Here is a 26,584-nt window from a genome sequence, read left to right on the forward strand (position 1 = left end):
CTTCACCATCAATCACTGCCATGTGCAGCACTTGTTCCTAGTCACCCAGCCAGCTGCCCGTGGTCAAAGCTCCTCCAGGAACCTGCCAGTGCAGGGTTTTCACTGCTGGCACAGGACATTAGAGCTATCATTGCTGGTATGCATAGCAGTAACTGCTGCTGCTGAGAGCAGCACCCAAGCAAACAGATCCACAGGCTTGACTGGAAGGTGTGACCAGTGCCGCACCTAGGTATTATGAGACTAACTGTATTATCCTCTCTTCTTAGAAACTACGTTAGGAGTGTTTTCTTCATGAATGTATTCATATGTAAGCCTACTTAGCTCAGCCACACATGATACACCTCTAAATATATATTGCACGTCCCTGCTGGTATTATTTAAATAAAATTTATATTTAAAATAAAACTCTCAAACTTTTGACTGAACCATGATTTATAATAAGCCTTGTATTACTGAAGAGTCAAGCAGCCAAAGACTTTGATGTGCCCCTTTTCCAACTACTTCCCTCTCTATGCTTTGATCAACTACACCTGGCAAGGCTTAAAAACACTCCCCAAAGTATCTGAGGAATAAGGAAACTTCATCCTAGGTCCTGGAAACTGCACAGTTCCCTTTGGAAATGTGCAATTATGACTTCAATGAAAACCCCAAACCTCCATTTGCCTACTGAATTTCTTACTGACCTTTACCTCTGGAATTCCCCACCCTCTGGCACATTTTGAGTAATGAATTAACTTTCATGTCTGAGCTGAAGGACTGAAGAAGTTCAGTTCACATTTTAAATCTTTTTTGCAGTAGCTTTCCAACTTAAGCTGTCTCGTTCAGCTGCATGAGAAGTCATTGTCTGTGTGCGGTATCCTGTGTTGTTTGGTTGATACTGCATTGGGCAAATAGTGCTTCCCTTAGTAAGCCCACTTGGTGCTTAATTTGGGATAACTTTGTAAAGAAATGGTCTTAAAATCAAAGAAGAAACACCTGCCAGGTGAGGTCTAGGACCTTATTTTTGCTTTGGAATTTCAGGTCTTTCATTTTTGAAGACCACATTACGTGCAAACACCAAGGAAGCCCTTGGGTCAGATAATTAACCTCCAATCCCAGTGTTATCTCAGAACATAGGACTCCAATAAACATGTAAATGGTGGCAGGGATTTTTTTAAGAGCTGCAAGCCCCCCCTAGGATAGTTAGCTGTGTTGATTATGTATGTCTATATATGCAAATACCTTGGGACTGGTGCCATCTCCAGCTCAAGAAGAAAAGCAGCGAGACTCATGCATGGGCATTGTAACAACTGTACCTAAAAGGTGAAATCCTGCTGCTATTGCAAGGGACTCAGTCTGAAGGAGCTCCATATTACTGCCTCATGTAACAAGGTAGAAGTAGTAACTCAACTTTTCTGTTTATTCCAGGAAAGAAAAGAGTAAACTTCCTGTACAGGTTCCTGAGTGATTATAAAACCAGTATTCTACTTATACTTCTGAGTAGTTTATGATTAAATTATGTAAGTGGTACTGATTTAATATGTTCCTCAGCATAGGTGTTCTCAAGATAAGTGCAAAAACCAGCCAGGAACTCCACTCAACTCTTAGGAATTTAAGTGCATTGGCATACACATGCCCCCAAAACAAGTTTTCCTTGAGTGTTCATATGTATGGTGTGAAGCTGCCACTGAAGGATTTATTTCGTATGTGTAATGTACAGAAGTGGAGCCTGAATTGGTTGTTGTGCTCCACTGACCCCATTGTAAAATGTAGACCCTGATTATTTAGTTGGTTTGACAGAATTTTTGTACATGCTTGTTGTTGAAACTTGTAGGTATCAAGGGCTTTCCAGCAGCAGCACTCAGATGCATCCAGAGTGCTTTATGCTGCTGCAAACAGTCAAAACCTTTCAAGTGAGTCTGCCGCAAAAGAACAACATACTTAATACTTCTGGTTTCTGTCTTTCTTTGCCGTTTGGACTTCTGAGCCCTTAGGATTTTCTGGGTTTTGTCAGGTTTTGCTGTAGCCACGGGGTCTAGGTTTCTCTTAATGGAAGTCAAGATGACTGCTTGATGCAAACCGCTCCAAGAGCTGAAGATTTAGGAAAAAGCCTGAACCAACCAGTGACTGTCAGCATGAGGAATGGGGCTGTCACCCTTCTGTTCATCTATACCTGTGGGAGGTCATTGTTGCCCCAGCTCCTGTTCCTTTCCCCCAGCCTCCAGAAGCATTGGTGTTCAAAACTCATAGAATCACAGAATGGGTTGGGTTGGAAGCGACCTTAAAGGTCATCTGGTTACAACCCCCCTGCCATGGGCAGGGAAACCTTCCACTAGACCAGGTTGCTGAAAGCCCCATCCACCCTGGCCTTGAAAGCTGCCAGGGATGGGGCAGCTGCAGCTTCTCCGGAGAATCTGTTCCATTGCCTCAGCACCCTCTTGGTGAAGAACTCCTTCCTAATATCTAATCTAAATCTACTCCCATTCAGTTTAAGCTACTACCCCTTGTCCTGTCACTACATGCCCTTTTAAAATGCCCCTCTCCAGATTTCTTGTAGGCTCCCTTCAGATACTGAAAGGCTGCTCTAAGGTCTCCCCGGAGCCTTCTCTTCTCCAGGCTGAACAAGCCCAGCTCTCTCAGCCTGTCTCCATAGGAGAGGTGCTCCAGCCCTCAGACCAAATTAAAACTAAATTCAAAACAAGCGCGATTTATGGCCCATTCCCTCTGGCTGAAGCTTGTTCCCACCTTCTTCACCCCTCAGATACTCTCCGTGTTTCGAAGGAGGGGGGAGGAAATACCACAGCCCCAACTCCCTCTCTACCCGACCGATAGGCGCCACAACGCGCGGCCGCCGCCAGCCTCGCCCCTTTCGGCGGCAGCCGGAGCGCTCAGGGGTTAACCCGGCTGTGCCGGCTGAGGAGAAGGGGAGCAGCGGCCATCGCCGCCGTGCGGGAGGGACCGGCACGCCCGGAGGGAGGGGAGAGGCGGGCCCGCCTCTCCCCTCCCTCCGGGCGTGCCGGTCCCTCCCGCACGGCGGCGGCTGCGGCCCCGACCCCAATCAGTCCCGTTTAGGCGGCCATCGGCGGGGTTCGTACGTGCGCTCAGGGTTTAGGCGGGCGCCGCTGAGGAGAAGGAGGCAGCGGCAGCAGCAGGGCAGCATGCCGGGCAGCGACACGGCGCTGGCCGTGGACAGGACATACTCCGACCCGGAGAGGCACCGGCGCCGCAAGACGCGGGTAAGTGGTGTGCGGACACGGGAAGGGCTGCCGAGGACACCCGCGTACAGGAGGCGAGGCTGCTCGGTGGGTCTGGGTGCTGAGAGGCAGCCGCCGACCTGCAGCGTGTTCCCCAAGAGATCTCCGTGTTTACTAGGTTGTCCGTCTGTCTATAAGGAAGTTTTTTTTATCGGTGCTTCTCTCGTATTCCGACTTTGGAGTACTCTTCGGTGCAGGGAGATTAAATGAAACGGGTTGTTGACATGACAGAAACCAGTGTTCGAGATAGAGCCACAGCAGAAACTGTTTGGAGTGAGAGTAATACAGAACTTACTCACCAAAGTCAACAGTGCTGATGATTTGATGAAGTGACTGTGTCTGGATTACACTGGTGAATACTTGGTTTTGGTCTAGTTTCTCAAGGTCTGTTTAGTAAACTGTGGATCAGGTGGTTGTACCTAGCAGCAGAGAACGATTACAGTTCCCTTCATGAAGTTACTTGCAAGAGGGCTGTGGCAAGCATGGGTATCAGCAGAAAAGGTGTATCTGTGTGTGCTGGGGATGAAATAAGAATTTACTGTATACTCGTGACTTAAGGGCTTTATGGGACAATTTTTTCTTCTGGTCTGCTGGAAAGTTCATCTTTATCTTACTACTTTGATATTTTGCCTCATACAGCGTAAGATAAACGTATAGGCAATTCTGTCAATCCTTTCATGTGTCTAGTAGCCTTTATGGTGAATATCCTTCCAGTGCTGGTAGCTGTCTTATTAATGCACAGATTTCAAATTCTTACCTAAATTCTCAGTTCAAGCAGGTGTAAAAAAAATGGGGTTTTCTTACCATGCAGTACAGGAAGATGTGTAGAAAAGGAGGTTGCTCTTGTGTGATACTGGCAGAAATTCTGTGTTCTGTGCTGAGATTCTGCATTGGTAAATAAATGAGCCCTACAGTTTGAAGTGTAGGATTAGCTGATTGTGAAGAAAGACTGGTTTGGGGGGTTTATTTTTTTTCGGGGGTGGGTGCATTTTGGTGCTTTATTTATCCACACCCCCCCACTGCACATTGGCAATACTTTCTATCCCTACAGCCCATTGATTGACAGTGCTGGAAAGGAGATGGTGTGCTTCAGATTGTTGCTGCATAATGAAACGGTTTAAAAATAGGCAGTATACAGTGTAGCTTTACTACTGGAGTCTGCAGTGCTCTTCATACATAAACTGGGTGCACATGCTAGTCATAACCCAGTTAAAAGGTCTCTGTCTTTCCTTTGGTTTTCTCTTTGAAAGCTGAACTGATTAGGTTTTCTTCACTGTTCTAGCTGTAAGAATAATATGCTACCCAGCTTACTGTAGTTAGTCATGGAAGAAAGTTGCATACCTTCAAGGATGCCTTCTGGTGTACTGCAGAGTTGAAGTCTGCTCGAGTTTATCTACTTAAAAGCATGAAGTATTATGGCTAATTTCAGTGTTGCGTATTGTACTTGTGTATTGAAAAATAAAAGAAATATCATTCTTAAGACAATTTCACAAAAGCATTGGGTTTCTGTCTGATTTGGGCTTTCTTTTAACCAGGTTTAGCTGCTCCTTCCCTTCCTGCTACCATGAGAACTGGATTAAGTCTGTAACAAGTTCATAGACTTATATGCAATTGCATTGCTCCAGGGTTTGGGCTTTACAAGTTGTGCCAGATATCACAGAGTAAGAAACTGATAGCAGAGCAAAATAATTGCTAGATCTGGTAGGAGCAGTTTCCAGATAATGTCAAGAGCTTGCATTAAATCTATTTGTGCTTATTCCAGACAAGTAGGGGTAAATTGGTTGGATAACTTCAGCATTCCTCTTACTGCTTTAACTAGGGGAATGGAAGTGGTCATGCACCAGAGCAGTAACAACTGGTGATATAATGTAGAAAAGAAACAAGAAAGCAGAATGCTGTTTTTCTTTTAGCAACTGACTAAAAAGCCTTAGAGCAGCTGGAATTAAAACTGCCATTCCCAAACATTCAGGGGCAAAAGCAGCATAGAGCATAAAACCAGCAATACAGAGCTTGTGGGAGGATGCTCAGAGAACGAAGGAAGTAGAGAGACTTGCTTATGTGAAGAAGGTCTTGGAGTTGGTTGTGTCAGCAGGATAGGGACAGTGTGTAGTACGCAGAGTGAGAGCCATTTAGTGAAGCCTGGGGAAGAGAGAGGTGTCAAAGTTGCTGCATCCCATAGTCTGTATAACAGGCTACTGGGTCCAATTTTTAGGTGCGAGGCTTTTAAAGATCTTCTCCAGCCCTGCAGGTTACTGCCTGTGTCTTTCAAGCCCATCTAAAGATTTTTCTTATGAGAAAGTGAAGCCTTCTCTATGGACGGGCAAGAAGACAGTTCCAAAATTGCAGCTGTTTATGCTGTAGGAGGGCATCATCAAATTCAGTTTGCAGAAGTGCTGACTGTGAATATAGCCATCAGAGTTTGAAAATAGTAGAATCAGAGGGGTGAAAGGATTTTGAAATTCCTGCTGCAGCTAAAAAGTTCTTTCATTGCATGTCAACAGGTCTGTTCGATACCTTTCTCTTTGCTACAGCAAAGATACTCTGGGCTCTGCTACCAACTCTCCAATGACCCGTGTGCCACATTTTCTGCAAAGTTCCCAGTGCTTGAAAGAGACAGAATATTTTAACGAAGAACAGCTGAGTCATTCTTACCTGGGGGTTGGGGGGGTGTCAGTGATGCCTAAAGAGGCCAGGTATTTTGGGGGAGAGGCTGGATTCCTCTCCTCCTTAGACAGGTCACAAGAGAGCCAAGCTATGCTGTTCACAGCAGCACAGAGCGTAGAATAAAACTGCCGTTGCCTGTAGTGTAATGACATCAGTGCCTTACAGTTCTGGTATTATGTGGTGGGTGTAGACTTACAGTTACGTGGTTACCCTTGGTTCTGGTAAATCCTCCCTGTCTCTCCTTGTCAGTAATATCTGGTCACTGTAATCTGGATTCCTGCAGCTCACTGGTGGTACAGGTGGTCCAGGGTGGGCAGACAGCTGTGTGAAATGTTGCAGCTCTTCTGGGCTAATGCCAGCTTCACTGTGCTTCACATCTACTACTAGTTGAAAACTAATCCAAATCTTTCAAAATCGGGACCTACGCCATGAAGCAGGAGAACCAAGGCTGCAATTTTAGCTGTCATGCACAAGGTGCTGTTGCTGGAATGTAGCATGCAGGACAGCTAGAGGATTGTGGTGCTTTCTTGAAACTTGTTTTTGCAGTGAGTACTGCAGGAGACTGCAGGCGCTCAGATTCTGTCTACATTGTGCTCATTGGACAGTGAGTTCACGCAGAGGTCTATGCAATGCCAATAGTAACACTCCCTATGCTCAGACTAGCTTGGATGTGCTAACTTATGCCTCATTGTGTTGACTTTTGCTTCTAGAGCTTTGTGTCAGCCTTTCAAGCTTCTATTAAAGCTGTCATCTCTGAATGCTCACCAGATTGACTTATTTAGACCTCAGGAACCTGTATACACAGTTGGTTTTGGTATTGATCAGGGCATCACTCTTCACTCTTGATCACTTGCCCCTTGCAGAGCAAAAATCCTTCACCTTCACATTTCATCAGGATTATAAATGTGTATGTATGACTTATCTTTTCAACTAAAGTTAAATTCAACTAAATGAGTTCCTTTGCTGCATCTCATCAGACGTCTATGCGGAGATAACTCCTGCTTTTAACAAGTACCAGATGCTTTAAGAAGTACAGCAATTCCTAATTATGTAATTTCTTGCACATTGGAGCCTATTCAAAACTTTCTCTTTATTAGCAGTAGACTTACATTTGAAATGGTAAGAATTCTTCCTTTATTTAAAACAAAAACAAAAACCCCAAAACATCTTACCTTGAGCACACATGGTTTATTTATTAACAGATAGAGAATTGTGATACCAATCTTTCTGGGCTTTCAGCCATAGTGCGACTAGCAATAGAGTCAGTGTTTTATAGATGAACTGATTATTACGTGATCAAACACACAAAAAGGCTTACATTAAAAATTAATATGAAGTCCACTTGCTTTCTACTTGTGAAAAAACATTGTGTGACATGTGTTTTCTCATTTTCCATCTCTTTTATGATCCCTCCCATTCATCTTGTCTAGAAATGAGGCAGTCTTTTTAATAATCGCTCCTCATGTGGCTCTCTTTCTAAGCCTGTAATCACTTTCATCATTTGTCCTTGAATTCCTTTTATTTCTGAAAGTCTTTAATACATTTAAAGAAAGTAACATAGAAGAATTAAAAATGTAAAGCAAACAAGCAGACCCCCCTAAACCCCATAAACCAAAGACACCCCCCCCCCCCAAACCAAACTCAAACAAAATAACACCCAAACTTAACAATAAGCCCCCTCTACCCAAAACAAAAAGCCACACCACCTTCAGCTTTTGGAGAAAGGGAGATTTAATCTCCCAGTGCTCCTTCAAATTCAGAGAGCACTGTAGAAGAAATGCTTGTTCTGGGCTTTTGTGACTTATAACCAAATTTCCAGATATTTTGTGCTCAGAGAGCTTAAACACACTTTTCCTACTGTTCCCTGTTTTGACAGAAGATGATGGTAATTTGATGAGGCAGAATATTGTTAAGACCTCTAAGCATTGGTTTTAATTCCATGGTGTATCTAGAAATGTGTGAAACCTGCCAAAGAGTAGGCTGCATAAAGCAGGAGTATCGGGAATAAGAGAGGGAAGCTATAATTGCAGTTTGAACCCAAAAAGACAAATCAGCTAGTGAGAACTGAAGAAAAGCCTGGTTTGTTAATTTTAAATGGTAATCATGTTTTGATTGTTTTGTCATTGTAGAAATGTTTGGAAAACTAACTCCTTATTTTTTTGCTAGTCCTAGAAAGAAATGTTAGGAGGCTTTCAAAGTTAGTATCTCTTTTTGGTATACTTCAAGTTTTGGGATTAAATACATCTAAAACTAGAGGTCAATTTTGGGTGTAATTTCTCATTGTCAAATGAAATAAGGAGGGAAATTGCTGCTGTACAGCTTACTGTAGTATTGCTGTGCTCCCTGATCCTGCAAGGTGGACCTCTTTGGTAGGGTTACAAGCCATAAAGGTTGTATTTTCACACAGGCTATGTGGGTGAAAGCGGGCGTGCATATTTCTTTCAAGATTTAAGCTGATTTTTAGGCTTGGAAGTTTTATACTTAGACCTTTCATAGTTTTTGGTGTCCACCTGGAAAATTCATGTCTCTGAAGCTTGTACAGTGTCTGCTTTGCTTTGCTATGCTTTTGATTCATCCTTATTGAAGTGGGTGGTATTGCCTGTGGGACTGGGGCATCTATATCACCTCTTAAATGTTAGGTATATTAAAAAAAAACGTCACTGGGGGAAAATCACCAAACTTCTGGTTTGCTTTCTTTTTGAAGGGCATGTAATTGTCCTTCCGTCAGGTTGCCTGTGGTGATATAGGGGGATGCCAACAGCTCTAGATCTCTAGCTTGCTTATTGTCATCATCTTCATAGGTAAGGCTTTAACTAGGCACCAACTGGCACATTATTTGCGTAAAGGCTGAGTCTTTAAGGTCTTGGCAGGTTTGACATCTAACATTGTCCAGGCTAAACAGGCAGCCATTGCCCATTATACAGATTTAGGCTTTGGTGCCACTAGCAAGTGTGCAGCTTTCATCTTCACCCCCACAGTGAGTTTGGTTTTGGGAAATACCTGTGTGTGAGATGAGTTTTGATGTAGCGTTGGGCAATGGAATGTAAATCTTGCTTTTCATTTATGTAGCCAGATAGATGGAACTTTGCCAGAGAGCACTTGCACTGTTGCTGACAACGGTTGTAAATATCTTTACTATTGAAGTTCTTTGCTCTTTGGGACTAAGGGACACCAATTTGATAGGTGGACCACTCGGTGGATAAAGAATTGTCTGAATGGCCGCATGCAAAGAGTTGTGGTCAATGGCTCAATGTCCAGCTGGAGACCAGTAATGAGTGGTGTCCCTTGGGGATTGGTGTTGGGACCGGTCTTGTTCAACATCTTTGTGGGTGACATGGACAGTGGGATTGAGTGCACCCTCAGCAAGTTTGCCGATGACACCAAGCTGTGTGGTTTGGTTGATACGCTGGAGGGAAGGAATGCCATCCAGAGGGACCTAGACAAGCTTGTGAGGTGGGCTGATGCCAACCTCATGAAGTTTAACCAAGACAAGTGCAAGGTCCTACACCTGGGTGGAGCAATCTCAGGCACAACTACAGGCTGGGCAGAGAAGAGATTCAGAGCAGCCCTGCAGGGAAGGACTTGGGGGTGTTGGTTGATGAGAAAATGAGCATAAGCCAGCTTCAGTGTGCTCTCGCAGCCCAGAAAGCCAACCGTATCCTGGGCTGCATCAAAAGGAGCGTGACCAGCAGGTCAAAGGAGGTGATCCTGCCCCTTTATTCTGCTCTTGTGAGACCTCACTTGGAGTACTGTATGCAGTTCTGGTGTCCTCAACATAAAAAGGACATGGAACTGTTGGAACAAGTCCAGAGGAGGGCCATGAGGATGATCAGGGGACTGGAGCACCTCCCATATGAAGATCGGCTGAGAAAGTTGGAGCTGTTCATCCTGGAGAAGGCTGCGTGGAGACCTCATAGCAGCCTTCTAAGTGTCTCAAGGGGGCCTAAAAGTATGCTGGAGAGGGACACTTCACTAGGAAGTGTAGTGATAGGAGGAGGGGTAATGGGTTCAAACTTAAACTGGGGAAGTTTAGATTGGATATAAGGAAGAAGTTCTTTACTGTAAGGGTGGTGAGGCACTGGAATGGGTTGTCCAAGGAAGTTGTGAATGCTCCATCCCTGGCAGTGTTCAAGGCCAGGTTGGACAGAGCCATGGGTGAGATGGTTTAGTGTGAGGTGTCCCTGCCCATGGCAGGGGGGTTGGAACTAGATAATCGTCATTTCCAACCCTAACTATTTTGTGATTAATATGCAAAGCCAAAAAGAAACCTCCTGTTCTAAGGCCTGGACATATGGGACCCAGTATGCAACTGGGCTGACTTGTAACTGTGCATCTTACCTTTTTCAGACACTCAGTGAGTGAGAACGCCTCTAAGGCAGTCTTTAATAGCACTGTATATAGTCTAAGCTTTAATTTCGGAACAAGGATGAGAGTGGAGGGATGTCACTACTGCCTGAGGTAGAATATCTACAGATTGTGAGTTGTGATGCTGTTGTTGTAGAAAGCTGTAATGAGGCCTTTTGTTTTCCAAAAAATTCCAGAAAAGCTTGATAATACTGGGAGCTGGCCCACTTTATTATTGCTCTGTTTCAGTGTTGCAGCTAGATAAGATTTCAAAGGGCAAAAGTTACAGAAACCACTGCTATTAATATTTTCTTGTATTGGACACTGAGACTATGGTGTACTTTAATGGATCATTGATATAAAATATTTGGCATCAATTCTAAATACTTCTTGGTTAACCTTAAGTGCAGTAGGCATCTTTGTCTTGGTTTACCTGCTTGGGTACAGTTTAGTAATAGTTACCTTCCTTTGTAAATTTTTGTTTCAGTCGCTCTGGATGAAGAAGTTACCTGGGAAGGTAGAGAATTAACACTGTGCTATTGAATTAAAATAAAATTGTGATCCTGTAGTGCTGAATCAACTGGGAACTTTTGATTGACATCAGTGGCCTGTGGAACCAGTCTGAGGCACATTAGAACAGCCTTATAGGAAGTTGCATACATATTAAGTGCTCTTTATAGAGTGGAAGATGCTGCTTCTAGTTTGTATTACAGTCTCATTTAGCTTAAATCAGAATGGTGTAGATAGGCTTTAATCTTTATTTTTGTTTTGTAGATACATGTTCTGGCATTGGATGTATGGAAACCTGTGTAGCTTTCTGGCAAAAGTTGTGATGAAAAAAGCAGCCTCTGTGTGTGTGTATGTATAAGGATTGCAACAGCTAAACACTCTGATTAACAATAATCATATGACGTAGATAAGGTTAAGAGCACTATGGCTTTCAGAAAGGTTACTCACATTTACAAGATACTACACTGTTGGCTTCTTGAGCATTAAATGAGGTTTTTTTTCTGTTAACTTGCTAATCCTGTGTTTAAAGCAAGGCTTTTCAGTTGAAGATGGGGCATGAAGGTGGAAGTTGGTGTTTAAAAATAGGGAAGACTGCAATGCTCTGGAGTCAGTTTGTATCTACAGGAGGTGTTGATTTGATTTATGAACTGAGACAAAGTGTTTCACAGTGCTGGTGGAAGTGTAAGCCCTCCATTCTTAAGAAAAACTTGATGCTTCCTACCAACACCAAAACAGCAAGTAACATGGCTTACAGGAAATGTGAGAAGTCAGTGCTTTGGGGTCTGTACATTATTAGTGAATTTCTAAGTGGGCTTTCTGTGCAACACTACAATAAACACTGTGACAGAAAGAGAAGCCTTATTACGGTAAGTTGATGTAGCAAGTTTCTCTGGTTTTGCTGCATTCACTCCTTTAATTCCAAGTTATTCCAGTACCTGTAATACAGAAATTAAAATTAAGCTAGTGCTCATTGTTCAAATGTAAGATGATATAACTATGCAGAAAATGTTCTGCTTTATACCAGCATGTCTGTACAGGTGAGTGACGCCCAAAGATCAAACTGACATACCAATTAGAACTGACTCCTTAACATTTCTCTAGTTCAGGGCAGTACAGCTTAGTAGCATATATTGTACTGTAAGTGTGCTGAGGACTTCCAAGGATTCAGTGCTTCACCCTCATTTCCTACAGCTAACTGCAAGGAAAGGTGGAGGCATTGGAACCAAGCAGGATCAGACCCAGTACTAGTCTCAAAGAGACATTTAGTCTAAGAGAAAACTGTATGAACAGATCTTGTTAAGAGTTGCCGAGATCAGTTGTGAGGAATGTTTCTTATTTAAGAAGGGCCAAAGAAGACTTTGACTGTTTACTTACTCAAAACTGCTCAGAGCTATCTTGTATCAAGTGCCTTAGCAGCACCCTAGCTAGCATGGAGCTCCTTCACCCACACTGTGGTCATACTGTGCTTGCAGGTTCTGCACCTCTCCCAGTTCCAAGCTTCCTCACTCCCTGTCCCACGGCTCAGGAGGAGGGCACTGTGGGAGTGTGAGCAGCTTTCAGTGGCTTTTGGGCATGAGCAGGGCAATAGCAAGGAATGGTGAGAATAGCAGAGAGACATGGTGGAGAGGGGAGCAGAAGTGTGGCTGCCCACGCTCTGCCCAGGATGGAGTCGTTCCCACTTGCTGTCAGTCTCTCACTTTTTTAAAAAGAGAAGTATCTAAATGTTGTAGATGCTGTGAGAGAGACACAAAATTCCATCAGCAGGAAATGGATGTACTGGTCTGGAGCCTTTAAATCCAATTCTGATGTTGACAGTGAATTACCAGTGTCAATAGTGTCATACTAGTGTCAATATGATTATTATTATTATGAAGAAATAAATTATTATCTTGTGTAAGTCTAGAAGAAACACGAGTTCAAACCTGAAAATGATAGTAACCAGGAAAGGACAAGAGATGAGCTTCTTGGTGCGGGGAGCAGGGCACAAATAAAAAAGCAGAGGAAGAAAAGGTAATAAAGCATTGTTAGTGTGAGAGTGTCTAACTGCAGTAAAAACATTAAGCAAGAAATGTACACTGTTGCTGTGATAAGTGCTTTTATTATGGCATTTTGTTGCAGGAAAGCTTTCTAAATGTCAGTTTCTATAACCGTTTCTTTCATACTTACCTCAATTCTATTGTTTACCAGTAATGTTCTGATACATTGGGTTACAAAGAGGACACATCCTCTATCACATACCTTTGGATTCTCTTTGGTCTTTGAAAATAAACTTGATTGCAGTTCTTGAATTATATATCTGGCTTGCTTGTTTGTTTGTACCAAAGCAACTAAGAAGAATCTGCAGTGTATTAAAGCAAGAATGAAAAGTGTTGACTTGGCTAGAATCAGGAAAAAAAAAAAAATTGTTCCAAAGGCCAGATGTAATTTTCTTGTATCACTTCTTGACTCCACACAGATTACTTGAAAATAAAATGCTCCAATACTTGGTATTGTTCCAGTTGCTGATGCATGTGCAGAATATTGGGAGCACGTGGTTCTTACCATGTTAGGAATCTCTGTTTTATTAGAGGTTTTGGCAGGAACAACACAGTTCTGTGTCATAGTTTTCCTTGGTATTTGTTGCTAGATCAGCAAAGTATCTGTTCACTTCATCAGGTTTCTGATTTCTTTCTTCCCTGTTTTCTGCCATGTCCAGAAAAAGTGGTTGTCTTTCTTTGTCACCCCCTCTTCCCATATGTTAAGGAAGAAATCTGGCTACATCTTGTCACCTATAACCTGTCCTTTTTTTGAGCAGATGGCAAAATTTGATGCTGAATAACAAAAGGATGACAGCCTGCTCCTAAGATAAGAGTTAAAAGGATATTCTTAGGAGTCTCTTTTAAAGCCACATAGTAAATAGCAGCAGACTGATTCAGTAGCTGCCAGGCTCTTGTTGTGCTAAAGTGGATCCAGAAGGTTGTCAGTGAGTTTGCCATACTTTTAAGTTGATGTCCTGCGCAGCTTTTTTGTGATGGTCTCTACAATGGAACCTTTTCTTCATATATGAATTCATGCAATGGGTGATACTCAGGCACTTCTGATACACAACATCATCACAGGCAGGTCCTTACAAGGGGTTGTGATGTATACAAGAATTATGCTTCTTCTGTCCTGTGCAAGAGGATTGGATTTTGTAGCCTTTTATACCACAGGCATGGAAGGGCTGGGGGGATGAGGGAGTGTGAAAGCACTTATTAAGACCCAAGGAAGATTTAAGAAGAGTAAAGAGAATGAGGAGATCTTTGACAATCAGTGAGAGTTTCTCTTTTGTTTGCCAGTAGGTATACAAATAAATTCCAAGTCTGTCCTTATTGGCCCTTGCATGTTTTATTTCCATAAACTCGATGGATGTGGTTGCAAGTAATTTGTCTTAGCTAGTGCTTACTGCTACTGGTAAAACAGATGTGCCATTATCAGGTCATTCCGTTGTGCCTTTCCAGTGTTAACTGCTATGGAATTCTCTCCCTAGTGCACAGAGAGATTCCATTGAACAAACCTTTTATTTCTAATATTTATGAAACTGGCTTCCTATGGATTTCTACCTGAGGAGCATCATTTGGTCTTGCAATACAAAATTAATGTAGAAGAAAGATGCATTATTTTCTGTGTAGTTTGGGTTTTGTTTCTTTGGGGTTTTTGATTCTGAGCAACTGTTTTTCTCTCTTTTCACTGAGGAACTGCAAGGGATGGATTGCAGTTGAATTCAGGATGATGAATGAGACATCAATCGACAAAACTTGATCTGAAAGTGATCAAGTGGAATCTCTAGTGACATTTGTAAAACTTGGTGTGAAGCTTTTGTTTGCAGTCTGTTGGTGTCATAAGCTATGATATTCTTTTAGGTTTGGGAAGCTGGGCTTTGAGAGCAGTAGCTTACAAATTATTCTTTCACGAAATGTTTTGACCTATGTTGTCACTTCTCGTGCAAACTTTAGGTGGGTTTTCTTATTTACTAGTGAGTATGTACATTGCACTGTAGCATATATACAAACTACTTGTTAAATTTTAAGAAGTACTCTTGCAATGAAAATCTACCCACTTGTGGTGTTTTGAAACCAATAGCCAAGCCCTTGTTTCACCTATTCTTGTTTGGACTTGAGAGAGTCAGCTAGATTAGTATTTCTGTGCTCTGCACCATTATGTGCTGTGGCAGTTAGTGTCAGGGAAGGTTGATGAAGTTCAGTGATTAGCTTGAGGAGAATCGATGTTTTCCAATGCAGTCTGGAGCAGTGGTGACTGTTGGCCTGAGGCCCTGATGGCAGGGCTTAAGGCTACTGTGGCAGCTTTCAGCTGCTGTGTGATGACAGGAGTCAGTTACCTCTGAAGACTGTGTGACAGGGGAGGGGATAAATACCCTGAAGGATATGTATTTCAGAATCCTTAGCCATATGGGTGGATACTTAGTCTGACTTTCGGGCGGTGATGGGAGGTGCTGGTGGTCCAGAAGTATCCATTGGATGCATGTTCCTGTTTTCCATAACAGGCAGATTTTGAGACTACCTGCCATAGATATTTCTTCCCCAAAAACGTGTGTATGTCATGTAAGTGTTTGAAATTGGATATTTGCTTTAAAGATAGCTGTGTAGGGCACCCTCTGTGGCTGAGAGGGGCACAGCTCTTGCAGGAATCAGTCTGATCTCTGTTGATTTGGTAGAAGCTCGGAAGCTTCCACTAAATCACATACGGGGGCATCTGAAGCTGGATGAGACTAAATCCAGTCTAAGTAGCTGCATGGCAGTGGGTATTGCAAGCACTGCATAAAAGATGCAAGTTTCACCATTTTTCATGCATTATAGAACAAGATGTATTTATTGAATATCTAGACATCCGTGCCAAATCAGCTTCACTCTTGAAGAACTTACAGTTCTTTTTCAAAGGCAGAAAAGCAAAAGGCTTTTCTGGCTGTCCCTCTTGCACAGTGCATTCTTAATATTACTGATCTTCATTTCACTTATGCAGAGCTACTGTTTTAGGAAAACTTTCTTTTTGTAAAAAAATCTGTCTTTTGCCAGCTTTGCCATTATGCATAGAAACCGTTGGTCTGTGGTTGCTCAGAAATTTGGCAGTACAGGATGTTGCCTTTCCTTTTCCCTCTTCTCTCCATTTTAGCTTTATTGTAATTATTGTCAAGTGCTCCTGCTGTGAGTACTGTACAGAAAAGCATTCTTTGGGTAGGTAAGCCAGAATTAAGTTGTGGAAAGGCTGCTTTTTTTTTTGTGAAGGAAGAAAGGTGAGAAGATACTAATGTGTGATTTGGAAAGAAGGAGAGTAATCTTAAGTTTACCTTGTTACTGCAAAAGAGTAAAAGGTTGTTCTGTAAATCTGTAGGGGTTTTTTATTACTTATGGTAACAGCAGTGCTTCTGGTAATGTTAAGTTTAACAATGTTTTGCACTTTGTTAGTGGTGCATTGAATTGGAATTAGACTGGAACTGACTTACGTGTGTTGTCATCTTGTATGAGACTTGAGGCTGCAAGCAAATGAGTCCACATCCTGTCAGCAGCATGGTGGGCAATTTTGGTGGTGCAGAATTAGGCCTTGTACAGATGCTATTTGTAATAATGTCATTAATGAACACAGGCGTTTATGAACTTTTAGCATGTCAGAAAGTAGTCAGAGAGGCAAGCTTCTAGTGATGGGAACTGGGCACACAGAGCCACAGGGTGAAGTATTTGTATTGTCTTGTTATAGGTGCTGGTGGTGGGGAAAGAAATCACCCTTTCAGCAAGGTAAGCATGTATCACAAGGGTCAGAAATTCAGAACCTGATTTTTAAAAAGCCTAAGGCAGGAATTTATGTAGGAATTCTTAGAATGTGTGATTGGAAAGTGTGATTGAACTTGGTTCTTTGTGTATACTTAGGGTCTGAAATAAGCTGGTTTGTTTTTCAGTACATTTTTCTATTAATTTAAGGAGTTCACCTTGGCCTTGCATAAATGACAGCAAAAGATACATTGATAGATCATATTAGAGGTTATTCCTCATGTGTCTGTCAGACCTCAGTCTACCTTAACCTTTTCAGCAGGTTTTGCCAATTAAAATGAATGGTCCCTAAGGAACAGGAATCTGGTTTTCTAGGGCTGCGATGTAAAGTTGTATAGTGTTTTCAGCGTGCACAGCAGGTCTTCATGTCTTGACAAGAAATGCTGGATGATGTTTTCAGTGACACTTACATGTTGTTTACATGAGACTACTTTGTGCTCAGACACTGACAAGTATTAGTGCAGTCATGTCAATTTTGTAGTGTGGCTGAAAAAGGAATGTGTGTAGCATAGTGGCAGGGGTGGAAAGGCAAGGAAGGCTGAAGTTTAAGGCTGAATGACTGTCTTAGAGTACTGCTGTTGCATTAAAGGATGTATAGGATTTGTACTCAGTGGCTTCAACAGACATCCAAACTAGAGGCTGTCTGAAAAAATGCATAACTTAATTTGCATAAATCCTGTCCTTCCAGAGGCAGATAATACTATGCCCTAATTCCTTTGAAGCTCTCAGTTGATCTTCTAATTTCCTCTGTTCCAATCCTCAGAATGCATTAGTTACCTTTTTAAGTGCTTCTTCAGCTTGATCTGTCAGTGATTTCCCAAAAACTGTAATGTTGTCTTTTCAGAATGTGCCCTATAATCTTTAGTATGTAATTGCTTTTGCTATTCTTGAACAGACATTTTGAAGAGAACCAGGGAAAGGAGGGAACTGGGGGAAAGAGAAAATTTTTACCCTTTCTCTACAGTGCTAGTTAAGGAAATCTGGGTCTGATGCTCATCACTCCTCAAATGTAACTGTGTAGTTAATATACGTGCCTGCTTGCTTGTGATTGACAGTACATGGGGAATTGCAGCACTGGTTCCTGTCCCTGCAGACACAGAGGATTTTTCCTCCTTTGGTGTCTTTCTCTAGCTGTGAGAAAATAAAGGTTGTTAGCTGCATACCCTTATTACAGATGCTGATTGAATTAACTTGTACTGGAGTTACTAATATGGAAACTGAAATCTTAAGGGTTAGAATTTACATTTTTAAAAGTGGAGAAAGTAATTTTATGTGTAAAAAAGAACCCTCATACTGTTTTGGGTTCGAGTTGGGTTTTGGGTTTTGTTTCTTGTTTGCTTGTTTTACATTTATGTATGATCTTAGGAAAATAAAGGACTGCTATCAATTTGTAGCCTGCCTAGTAAGATGATTTTAAAATGTCACATAGAGTTAACTTCACTTTATTAATATCCCTTGCACATTGCAATAGAGTCTTAATTTCTATTTTTAAGAAAAAGTTTTTGTCTCTGGTTACATGCAGTGTAGCTTGCTAATTTTAGGGGTGTGAACTCATGGTTTAGTGAGACAAAGTTTTAATAGCTGTGTCTGAATACTTGTTTAAAATTTATCACCATGTTTCTCTGTAGGGCCAAATATGTTGCTTATAATGTTACTGTTTTGTTGATAGATAAACACATGCTTTCATAAGATAGGATTTATGAGTTGGAAAGGGGAAGAAATTCTCATTGCAAGATGATTTGGAACAATCTCATGTCTTAATATACCAAATGATCATATCAGTGTGTTTTAATGCTGCAGAGTTAGAATTGCCTTGGAAGTATTGTATTTGAACTGAGCTTTTGAAATTTCCATGTAAAAGGTGGTGAACTTGTCATATATTTTACTATAAAATATATGAAGCAATTGCTTTATTTCCTGTAGTAGTTATTCTTTGCTAAATTTGGGGAAACTTCTGTTTTAGAAAGCTAGTGTCTGGTACCTTGCAGTGCTGTGATTGATGATTGATTGAGGGCTTGGCTTCACAAACAAAGATTTGGGAAGGACTTTACCCACGCTTACTACAAGCGCGATGAGGACTGAAAGGGCAATGTGGGATAGACAAATCTGGTTGGAAAAAAGGCTGCTTGGTCATTCAGGATGTTTCTGAACAAGACTCTCATCTCCTGGGTCAATCTCATGTGACCGATGTCCTGAACCATCTGGATGCAGGGTTGGGTCTGCGGTTTCCAGTGCACCTTATCACCTGCCATTTTGTCCCTTGCCAGTCACTACAGGGCTTTGCAAGTGTGAGTAAACTGTTCCAGCCTGCGCAGTGGATTTTTTAGGTGAGGCACAGCGTGCGTGGAACTGGCCCCACCCTTTACACCTGAGGTTTATCTGCCAGGGCCTAGCGAGCTTGGACAGTGACAGCAAAGTCCTCAGGTCTTAGGTTTGGTTAGAGTGTCTTTCTCTTAGATGGATGGCCTTACAAGGCTAGGTGAGCTCTATCTGTCCGGGTTTGGAGTTTTCCTTCTCCGAAGAGTATCGCTATGTCTAGGCGGGATTGCTGTGATTAACATCCTGGGAAGATACAGTTCTGAGTGCTCTGTGATTTATGTGCTAAAATAACGTCATTCTCTGAAATGCCTTTTCCTCCTGGGGCAGACAGGTCTATCTGTTGACATTATCTTCGCAACAGTAGAAAGATTTAGGAGACTGTCATGTTAACAAAGGTACAAAGTGTCCTCAATTCAGCAGCTCATTTTCAAACGCAAAAAGCCCTCAGCATTAGCATAGCAGACATGCTTGCTTTTTTGCATGTTGAATGCTCTGAAGTATTCCTAAGGCTATGCTCACCTTTCTTCTGCTCTAGTAGGCATTGCGTTGTTTATTCAGCCCTTTGCCATTTATAAAAGGGACAGTGATTAAACATGATGCTTATGCATTGTTTGTAATTGTATGTTATATATTCTGCATCATTTCCATTTAATAGTTTTTTTCAGAACTGAACAAATTGACAGTGTGAAAATATTGCCATGTTCTGGTATTTGAACTTCCCAAAAGATAGACTCCTATTTGTAATCTCCATATTCTGATTTATGTCATCCCCGTGTTCCCACCCAAGGAATGGATTGTCTACTCTTTTGTGGCAAGTGTGTTCTTCATGCAACACAGTGCTCTCAGGATAACTTCCTTCCTTCTGTCCATCCGTCCGTCCATCCTTTCTTCCCAAATACTTGGAACTTCATGGGCTTGGCATGCTGGGTGCCAAGTGGTCTTCCCTAAGTGCTAGACATGAATTTAAATGACTAGTTTGCATGAAATACATATTTTCAGTAGTAACAATTTTAGTCTTGAGGTAATCTGTGTCTTGTGGGAGAGGAGAATAGAGGACACTGATTTTATTGCCATTAAATGGCATATAAAATATGCCATTGTATGTTATAATTTTTATACATATGTGTACACATATATGTGTGTATTTAAATTCCTTATACCCTTTCAATGTTTTATTTGATCTTTTCCTTGAAGCACCAATATGAAAATGATTATGAACTGAAGGATGAATATTGTATTTACCTTAGAAAATCAGGCTGATCTTTTCCTCCAATGTTTGGTTTGTGGAAAAAAAGAGAAAAAAAAACAACCTTGTCAAACTACACCATGTGAAATGCATGGAATATGGTTATTTTTCTTTTTTTCTGAGATGTGTATTTCATACCAGTTCCTGCAGTTTTCCATCTCTGGGAAAAGTTGTATGGAAATTGTAGCTTATCAGTCTAATTTTCAAAGAACACAGTTGGGAGAATAGGGGTGAAGGTCTATGAAGATTGGGAAATATTTCCTGGAAGTATTTTTTTCTACCACAAGAAAAGAGAATGTTATTGCTGTTGGCTCAGGACATACCCACTGTTGGGATTTAGTGGCGAGTGTGTGTTACAGTGGTAACGTGTATTAAAACATTAGTATTTCAGTGGCTAAACTGTTCCTACTCGTGCATGTGACACAATGATTTTATCCAGAAGTCTCATAAATTGAATATGCACTGTGGTGGTTGTAGTGCTGACAGTGCTTAGATGTGGTAACAAAGAACCTGTGCTATTATTTCAGCATGGATTTTTCAGAACTTTAAAGAAAACCTAGAAAGCCTCTAAACAACCCTAAAAGATCCCCACATTACAACTCCATGTCCTGTCCAGAGCTTTTATAAAACTGATGCATCATTTTCCAGATTCTCTGGGCACTTTTTTCCCCAGTCTGAAGCACACAGATTTCCCATCACCTCCTAGACTAACATTCGTTGTTACCTCACTGCATCCATTTCATTTTGGACAAATGTATCTTTACATCTTTTGTCTCATTAGGTTTCATCTGTCTTGAATATCTTTATATGGTTTAAGTGATTCAGATACTTTTTTCCAAAGTATTCACTTCTTTAATCTCTTACAACAGCATGTTTTCTGCTATGTAAATAAAAAGAGAATAGGTAAATTCCCTAGTGAAGGTAAACTGGGAATTAGCCTATTGAGATACATGCATACCATTTAAATAGTTAACTTTGTTCTGGGCGTTTGGCATGACACTGGTGTTGAGCAGTGGAGGCAGAATGGCAAATCAGAGTGCATGTGCAGAAATGAGAGGTCTTGTAATCAAGGTGAAAATAAGACATTATTGTCAGTCTTTATGTTGGTGCTGCAAGGAGTCAGCAGGACTAACCTCCTCCAGAAGGAATAGCAATTGTAGGATCACTTTGTAAAAGAAAGGAAGTAGTCCTCTGAGTAAATCTTTCAAGGCCTTAGTATAACCTCAGTGATGTGAGAGGCTTTAAAGTAAGTGGATCTCTGAGCAAATTTTTGAAGAGAGAATAATGAAAAACTTAATTAAAAACTTTGGAGGTAAATAGAAAATGAAATAAGGTTTTGGTTTAACCAGTGGTGGATCCTGCCAGTTAATACAGTCTGTTATCTTAGCAAAGGTAAATGCCATGTCTGCTGAATTCCCTGTGCTTAGAATTTGAGTCAAAGTCTTGCTATGGTGCCATGGGATACACAGTGTGTAAAGGGGGAGATTTCACAGGCGATTGGGAAATAGAAGAGAGATGGCGTTAGAGATGGTTGGTAATCTTGCAAAGCATCTAGTACAATTTTGCTTTAACCAAAGAGAGGAAGCTTTTACTATTAAATTTATTTTTATGTAATATATGTTGTCCTGAACCTATGCACCAATAACAAGGAGAAATGGTTGAAATCACAGAATGGTTTGGGTTAGAAGGAACCTTGAATTTCATTCAATTCCAACACCCTTACCATAGGCAGGGACACCTTCCACTAGACCAGGTTGATCAAAGCCCTGTCCAACCTGGCCTTGATCATTGCCCAGGATGGGGCAGCCACAACTTCTCTGGGCTACTTTTCCAGTGCCTCATTTCCCTTACAGTAAAGAGTTTCTTCCAAATATAATCAAGTTAGATGTAGAAGAGAAGGATCTAACTGCAAGTAAAGGTAGCAAATCAAGATTAAAATATTATTCATGGGAATAATCATGTTCTGAAATTACTTTCCGAGCTTGAGTAACAGGAAGAATGCATGACTTCTTTTTGGAAGGAAGCCTGATAAGTTTGTGAGTGCAGGTTAAAGGAAATTCCTGGCTCCTACCATTAAGTCCTTTGTTTCTGTCCTGGAAATTATTTTACACATTTCCTGAGGCTTTTGCATCATTCTGTTGAAGTGAATATACTGACATGAGACTAGAGGCTGCAGAGGTGACAAGGTCAGGTATCTTGTGAGAATAACTTTTATGTGTCCTCACCAGGTACTTGCCCATTCCTGTAGGGAGTGAAACAGAGGTGATTTGCCTGGTACCACTAGCTGGCATATGCTGATCCCCCTGTAGGCAGGTCCTTTAAAGTTATCCACATAATATGCTTTCTTACACACCTGCTGGGCCAGAAAGGTTGTGCAAGGGACAGTAATGAAGTTGGAGCCATTATAAAGGACCGTTAAGGAAACTGGCGGAAGCAGAAAATATTTTGTAGCATTTTGGGCATGTAAGAGAATCTGAGTGTGTTGAGATGTGGGGAGTGAGGGGATCTGGAACAGTCACGCTGTAGGAAACAAGTCCATGATACCATGTTTCATTGGTTTTGCTGAACTAATGCTTCTGCTGGACTGGGGATTATACAGAAGAGTCTGCGTCACTTCTTTAGCAATCCAAATGTGTCCAAGGGAATACAGCAATTGTTACATGCTGCTGTTTAGGCTGACCTAAGGCTTAGATCTCTGACGTAGTGGATATTTTTGCATTATGGGACACTTTCAGGAATTTTGTTTGTAGTAGAGAACTGTCAGGTCCACTGTTTCGCACACTCTTCCACATACAGGAATATATACACACTTGTATTTCAGTTCAAATGCAGTTGTTACGTTAAACTGCTCAGCTAACAATCCAATCCATTTAGTGATGGGTAAGCCTTAATTTTACTTAACAGTGTTAGACTAGAATCCATATTCACTTTAGCCCTCTGTCCTAGCTGCTGGGCCTCACACCCTCCAGGTGTATTGGAAAAAGTAACGTGATGGGCATTGTGGTAGTTGGAGCCAAGCACAAATTATTGCTTGAAAATAGTAATGCTGTGTTAACATGTAGATGTTTTTGCCCATAGCACTCACAAGTCACAGCATAACAGAAAATTAATGTTCCAGGGACATCTAATCCATTATTAAAAATGGATTGGCAAGACTTTGTGGCCATATGTGGTTTCTCGCAGTGATTTAGAGATGCTTCTTGGAAAATTCACACAACTGGTTATAGTAATTGTTCATCTGTCAGGGATAAATTGACAGTGCCAGATTGGATGGAGTCTTGGGTGACATGGTCTAGTGTGTGTTGTCCCTGCCTATAGCAGGGGGCTGGTCTTAAGGTCCTTTCCAACCTTAACTATTCTATGATTCTATGAATTGTCCATTGCAAGACAGTTCGGTTGCTCGTGTCTTTAAAGCAATTACTGCTATTTGTATTTGAACTGTAGAAGTGTAGACAACTTGCTTAATATACAGGCTGTGCTCAGGTGTGAGGCTTCCTATCTAGTTTCTTTAGTAACCTTAGAAGTAAATGCCTGTCTCCTAGTTCTGAACACAGTCTGATTTTGCTGTCTTTGGGTTAACTGTCAGTTTGCATGTAACCAGCCCTGCAGAAGAGCCCTCTATCTCTGTGGAAACAAACTTTTAATAATACATAGTCTCCTCTGCATTGTGTTGCTAACAATAATGACACCCTTCAGAAGGAGCATGGAGTTGAAGTGGGATCAGGTTATCCACTGATAGGTAACAGGTGCTTATTCAGGCACTGATGAGGTGTAATGTGTGCCCTCTGATAGTGTCTATGTCTGTAGTATGGAGCTCTGCACAAAAGGCAGCTTTATACTCGAATGAATTTTTCATATCAGCTGGCTAGTGATGAATTGATGAAAGTGTGTTAATAGTGAAAACTCAATTAATGATTTGCCCTAAATGCATGGGCAAAGGTACTCTAGCATCTTCAGTGGGTCGTGCTGGAGTGTAGAAGGAGAAAACGGGCCTACCAGAGAGCACTCTTGAGGAGCCCTGGGAAGGCAAGTTCGATTTGAACACAACACCCCAGCCAACTCTTGTGCTCGTAGCATTGATGGTTTGCCTTTGGGTAGGCAAAATACATCAAGTGAAGAAGCAGATATTAAGAGCAGACCATTTTTCTCTGGTGTGGTGCTCGGTGTTACCAAAAGTGCTTCCTGCCACAACTGATGTGCACCGCATGTTGATGTGCCTCTTTCCTATGGCACCATTCCTGTCTTCATTGAGAGCAAGTGCCACGGGACGTGTCTGTGTTGATACATACAGAATGTGTCACTGAAATTTTAGACGGGGACTAGTTCCTTTTTTATTTTTTTTTTTTTTATTTTTGATCATTTCCATGGTTCCATTTGTTATTGGAAACTAAAATCTTGGGGTTTATTTTCAAACAATTCTTGGTCTTGGGTTTTTTATCAGTGTTCCTCGAGTTAATTTAAGATTCACAGCAGATTAGTATTAACTACATTTGTGCATGTGCTTTATGTGGCAGGGGATAAACAGGAAATTTTTGTCAACCTATATTTTGAATTCTTATTCCAAGCACATAGCATGCTTATTGCTGTCTGGTGTTGGCTGATTTTGTGGGGGAGTTTTTTTCTTCAGTAGGCACATTTAGTCCTGTTTGACAGTGTTCCATTGTCTTCAGGTGCATAGTATAGTGATGTTCCTGATAATTTGTTTGGGAGGCTGGATTCATCCATGCTTACGAATGCAAAAGGTAATTGATGTTAGTTGTTTGAAATGCCTTTCTGCACTGCTTGGCTGCCACACAGTGTGGAAGGATGGGCTTTACTGAAGTAGCTTTGGTTGCTGCTTCTGAAAGTCTGGATCTGGGTGTCTTGACAGAGCTCTCTTTCATGAAGGAATGTATGCTTCATTCCTGTGCATGACATTAATATTTCACTTTCACAAGCACTGAAGCAAGAAAATCACAACCTTCATAAAAAATGAACAAATGTTGGTGGTTTTTTTGGTATGGATTGTTGTGTAGTGTCTTAGCAAGTGTTCAGTGTTTCACAGCCCATCTACACTTTTTGCACTTTTATTTAAATATAAATTTTAACTTTTATTAAATGTTGGTCTTTGCTTCATGGAAGGCTTGATGTTGCAGGTAACTTTTTAGCTCTGCTTCAGGTTTTGGTTTGTTATCTAGCTATTTTGCACAGGCACTTGTCATTCTCTGACTCGTTGATGGAAATCTCTTTAATGAGTATATTTAATAGAGAGGGGGGGGGAAAAACAACAGAGCAGTAGAGTTTTAAATTAACATGAAGTGCTCAAGCATAACAGTTCAAGTTGGAACCAACAGCTTGGAGTTCCTAAGTGGGGGAAATATGCACAGAGGAGTATCAACAGTGACAAGACTCCTGCGGCTTGATTGCAAACTAGAGTGCAGTCACCTCTTTAGCAGTGAATTATTTAGATATATAAGCCAATTTCAGCCTACTGTGATTTTAGAGGTAACTAGATGGCATTACCTGTATTATGCGTACTGAAGAGGTAAGAACAATGTATGGAAATCGGGGTCTGCCTGAAGTCTTTTTAAGCACTCTGGCTTGCATACAATACCATTTTTCAAGTTAATCCTGTTAAGCAGTGATGGATGTAGCTTTTTTGGTAAGCTCCATTCAGGTCATGGCTGGTGGGAACATGACAGCACAATTGCTCTTTTAAAGGGAGAGATGTGTGGCTCAGACCCTGCTGATTAATCATGTACTGAAAGATTCATCCAAAATACAGTTTTACAGGGATAGGATAAAAATGAGACTCAACATGTTTCATGGAAATACTGCAGCATAGGCGAGCTGCTGCTGAACTGGGGAAAGGAGTCTGCTGGACACCTTGAGTATTCCCTGCCGTCTCGGTGAACTGCCTAGGAGCCTGTGTTTGAGATGTGAAATCTGATCAGGCCTTCTCTGTCTCTGGAGGCAGGTTGGCTCCAGCACTGCAGGGGCTCAGGGCAACAAGATTCCTGCTGCAGAATAACAAGAGCAAGCCCAAGAACACAAGGCAACATGCCAGCATGCCCTCATGAACTGACAGTGAATTTCTTCAAAACACTGCTATGGTGTGAGGCCAGCTTTCCCCTTTCTGGGGCATGTCCTCACTGCCCTACTGTCGTTTGTGTTTGCTCCATGAATCTCAGGATCCAGTAGCCAGAGATCTCCAGGAGGGACAGAGGAATGCTACTGTCATAGCCATCAGTGTGGTGGCTGAGGTGTCCTCACTGAGTTTGAGCATGTCATAAACTGTAGAGAACCCAAGTGTTCCTTGATGAACAATCTTAACTGGTAAGCCTCCAGGCTGTTCCTTTCCCCATGCCTGTTGCTGAAGGCACAAACAACTAAACACACAATTAGTCTTTGGTGGAGTATTTCTCCCCCATTTATTTTTGCAGTGAAGTCATGATACATTTTGCACCTGAATGGATTCCCCTGGCAAC

General features: G+C 41.6%; 1 protein-coding gene across 3 annotated transcripts in view; it reads left to right on the plus strand.

The window, feature by feature from the left end:
- TMCC3 (transmembrane and coiled-coil domain family 3) overlaps window positions 1-26,584 on the plus strand; it is a 145,478-nt gene that overhangs the window by 93,213 nt on the left and 25,681 nt on the right. The window contains exon 1 of one of the 3 annotated variants that reach the window (XM_061351300.1): window positions 3,013-3,215. The exons of the other annotated variants lie outside the window; for them this stretch is intronic. Coding sequence (XP_061207284.1) covers window positions 3,138-3,215 — 78 coding nt within the window. The 5' untranslated portion in view covers window positions 3,013-3,137. Of the gene's footprint in view, window positions 1-3,012; window positions 3,216-26,584 lie in introns of those variants that run through there. 3 annotated transcript variants of the gene reach the window in all.

This window comes from Neopsephotus bourkii, unplaced genomic scaffold (genome assembly GCF_033783945.1).
Source record: "Neopsephotus bourkii isolate Nb327-2 ecotype Australia unplaced genomic scaffold, CSIRO-AGI_Nbou_v1 NB_567, whole genome shotgun sequence".
In the NCBI taxonomy this organism is placed as follows: domain Eukaryota; kingdom Metazoa; phylum Chordata; class Aves; order Psittaciformes; family Psittacidae; genus Neopsephotus; species Neopsephotus bourkii.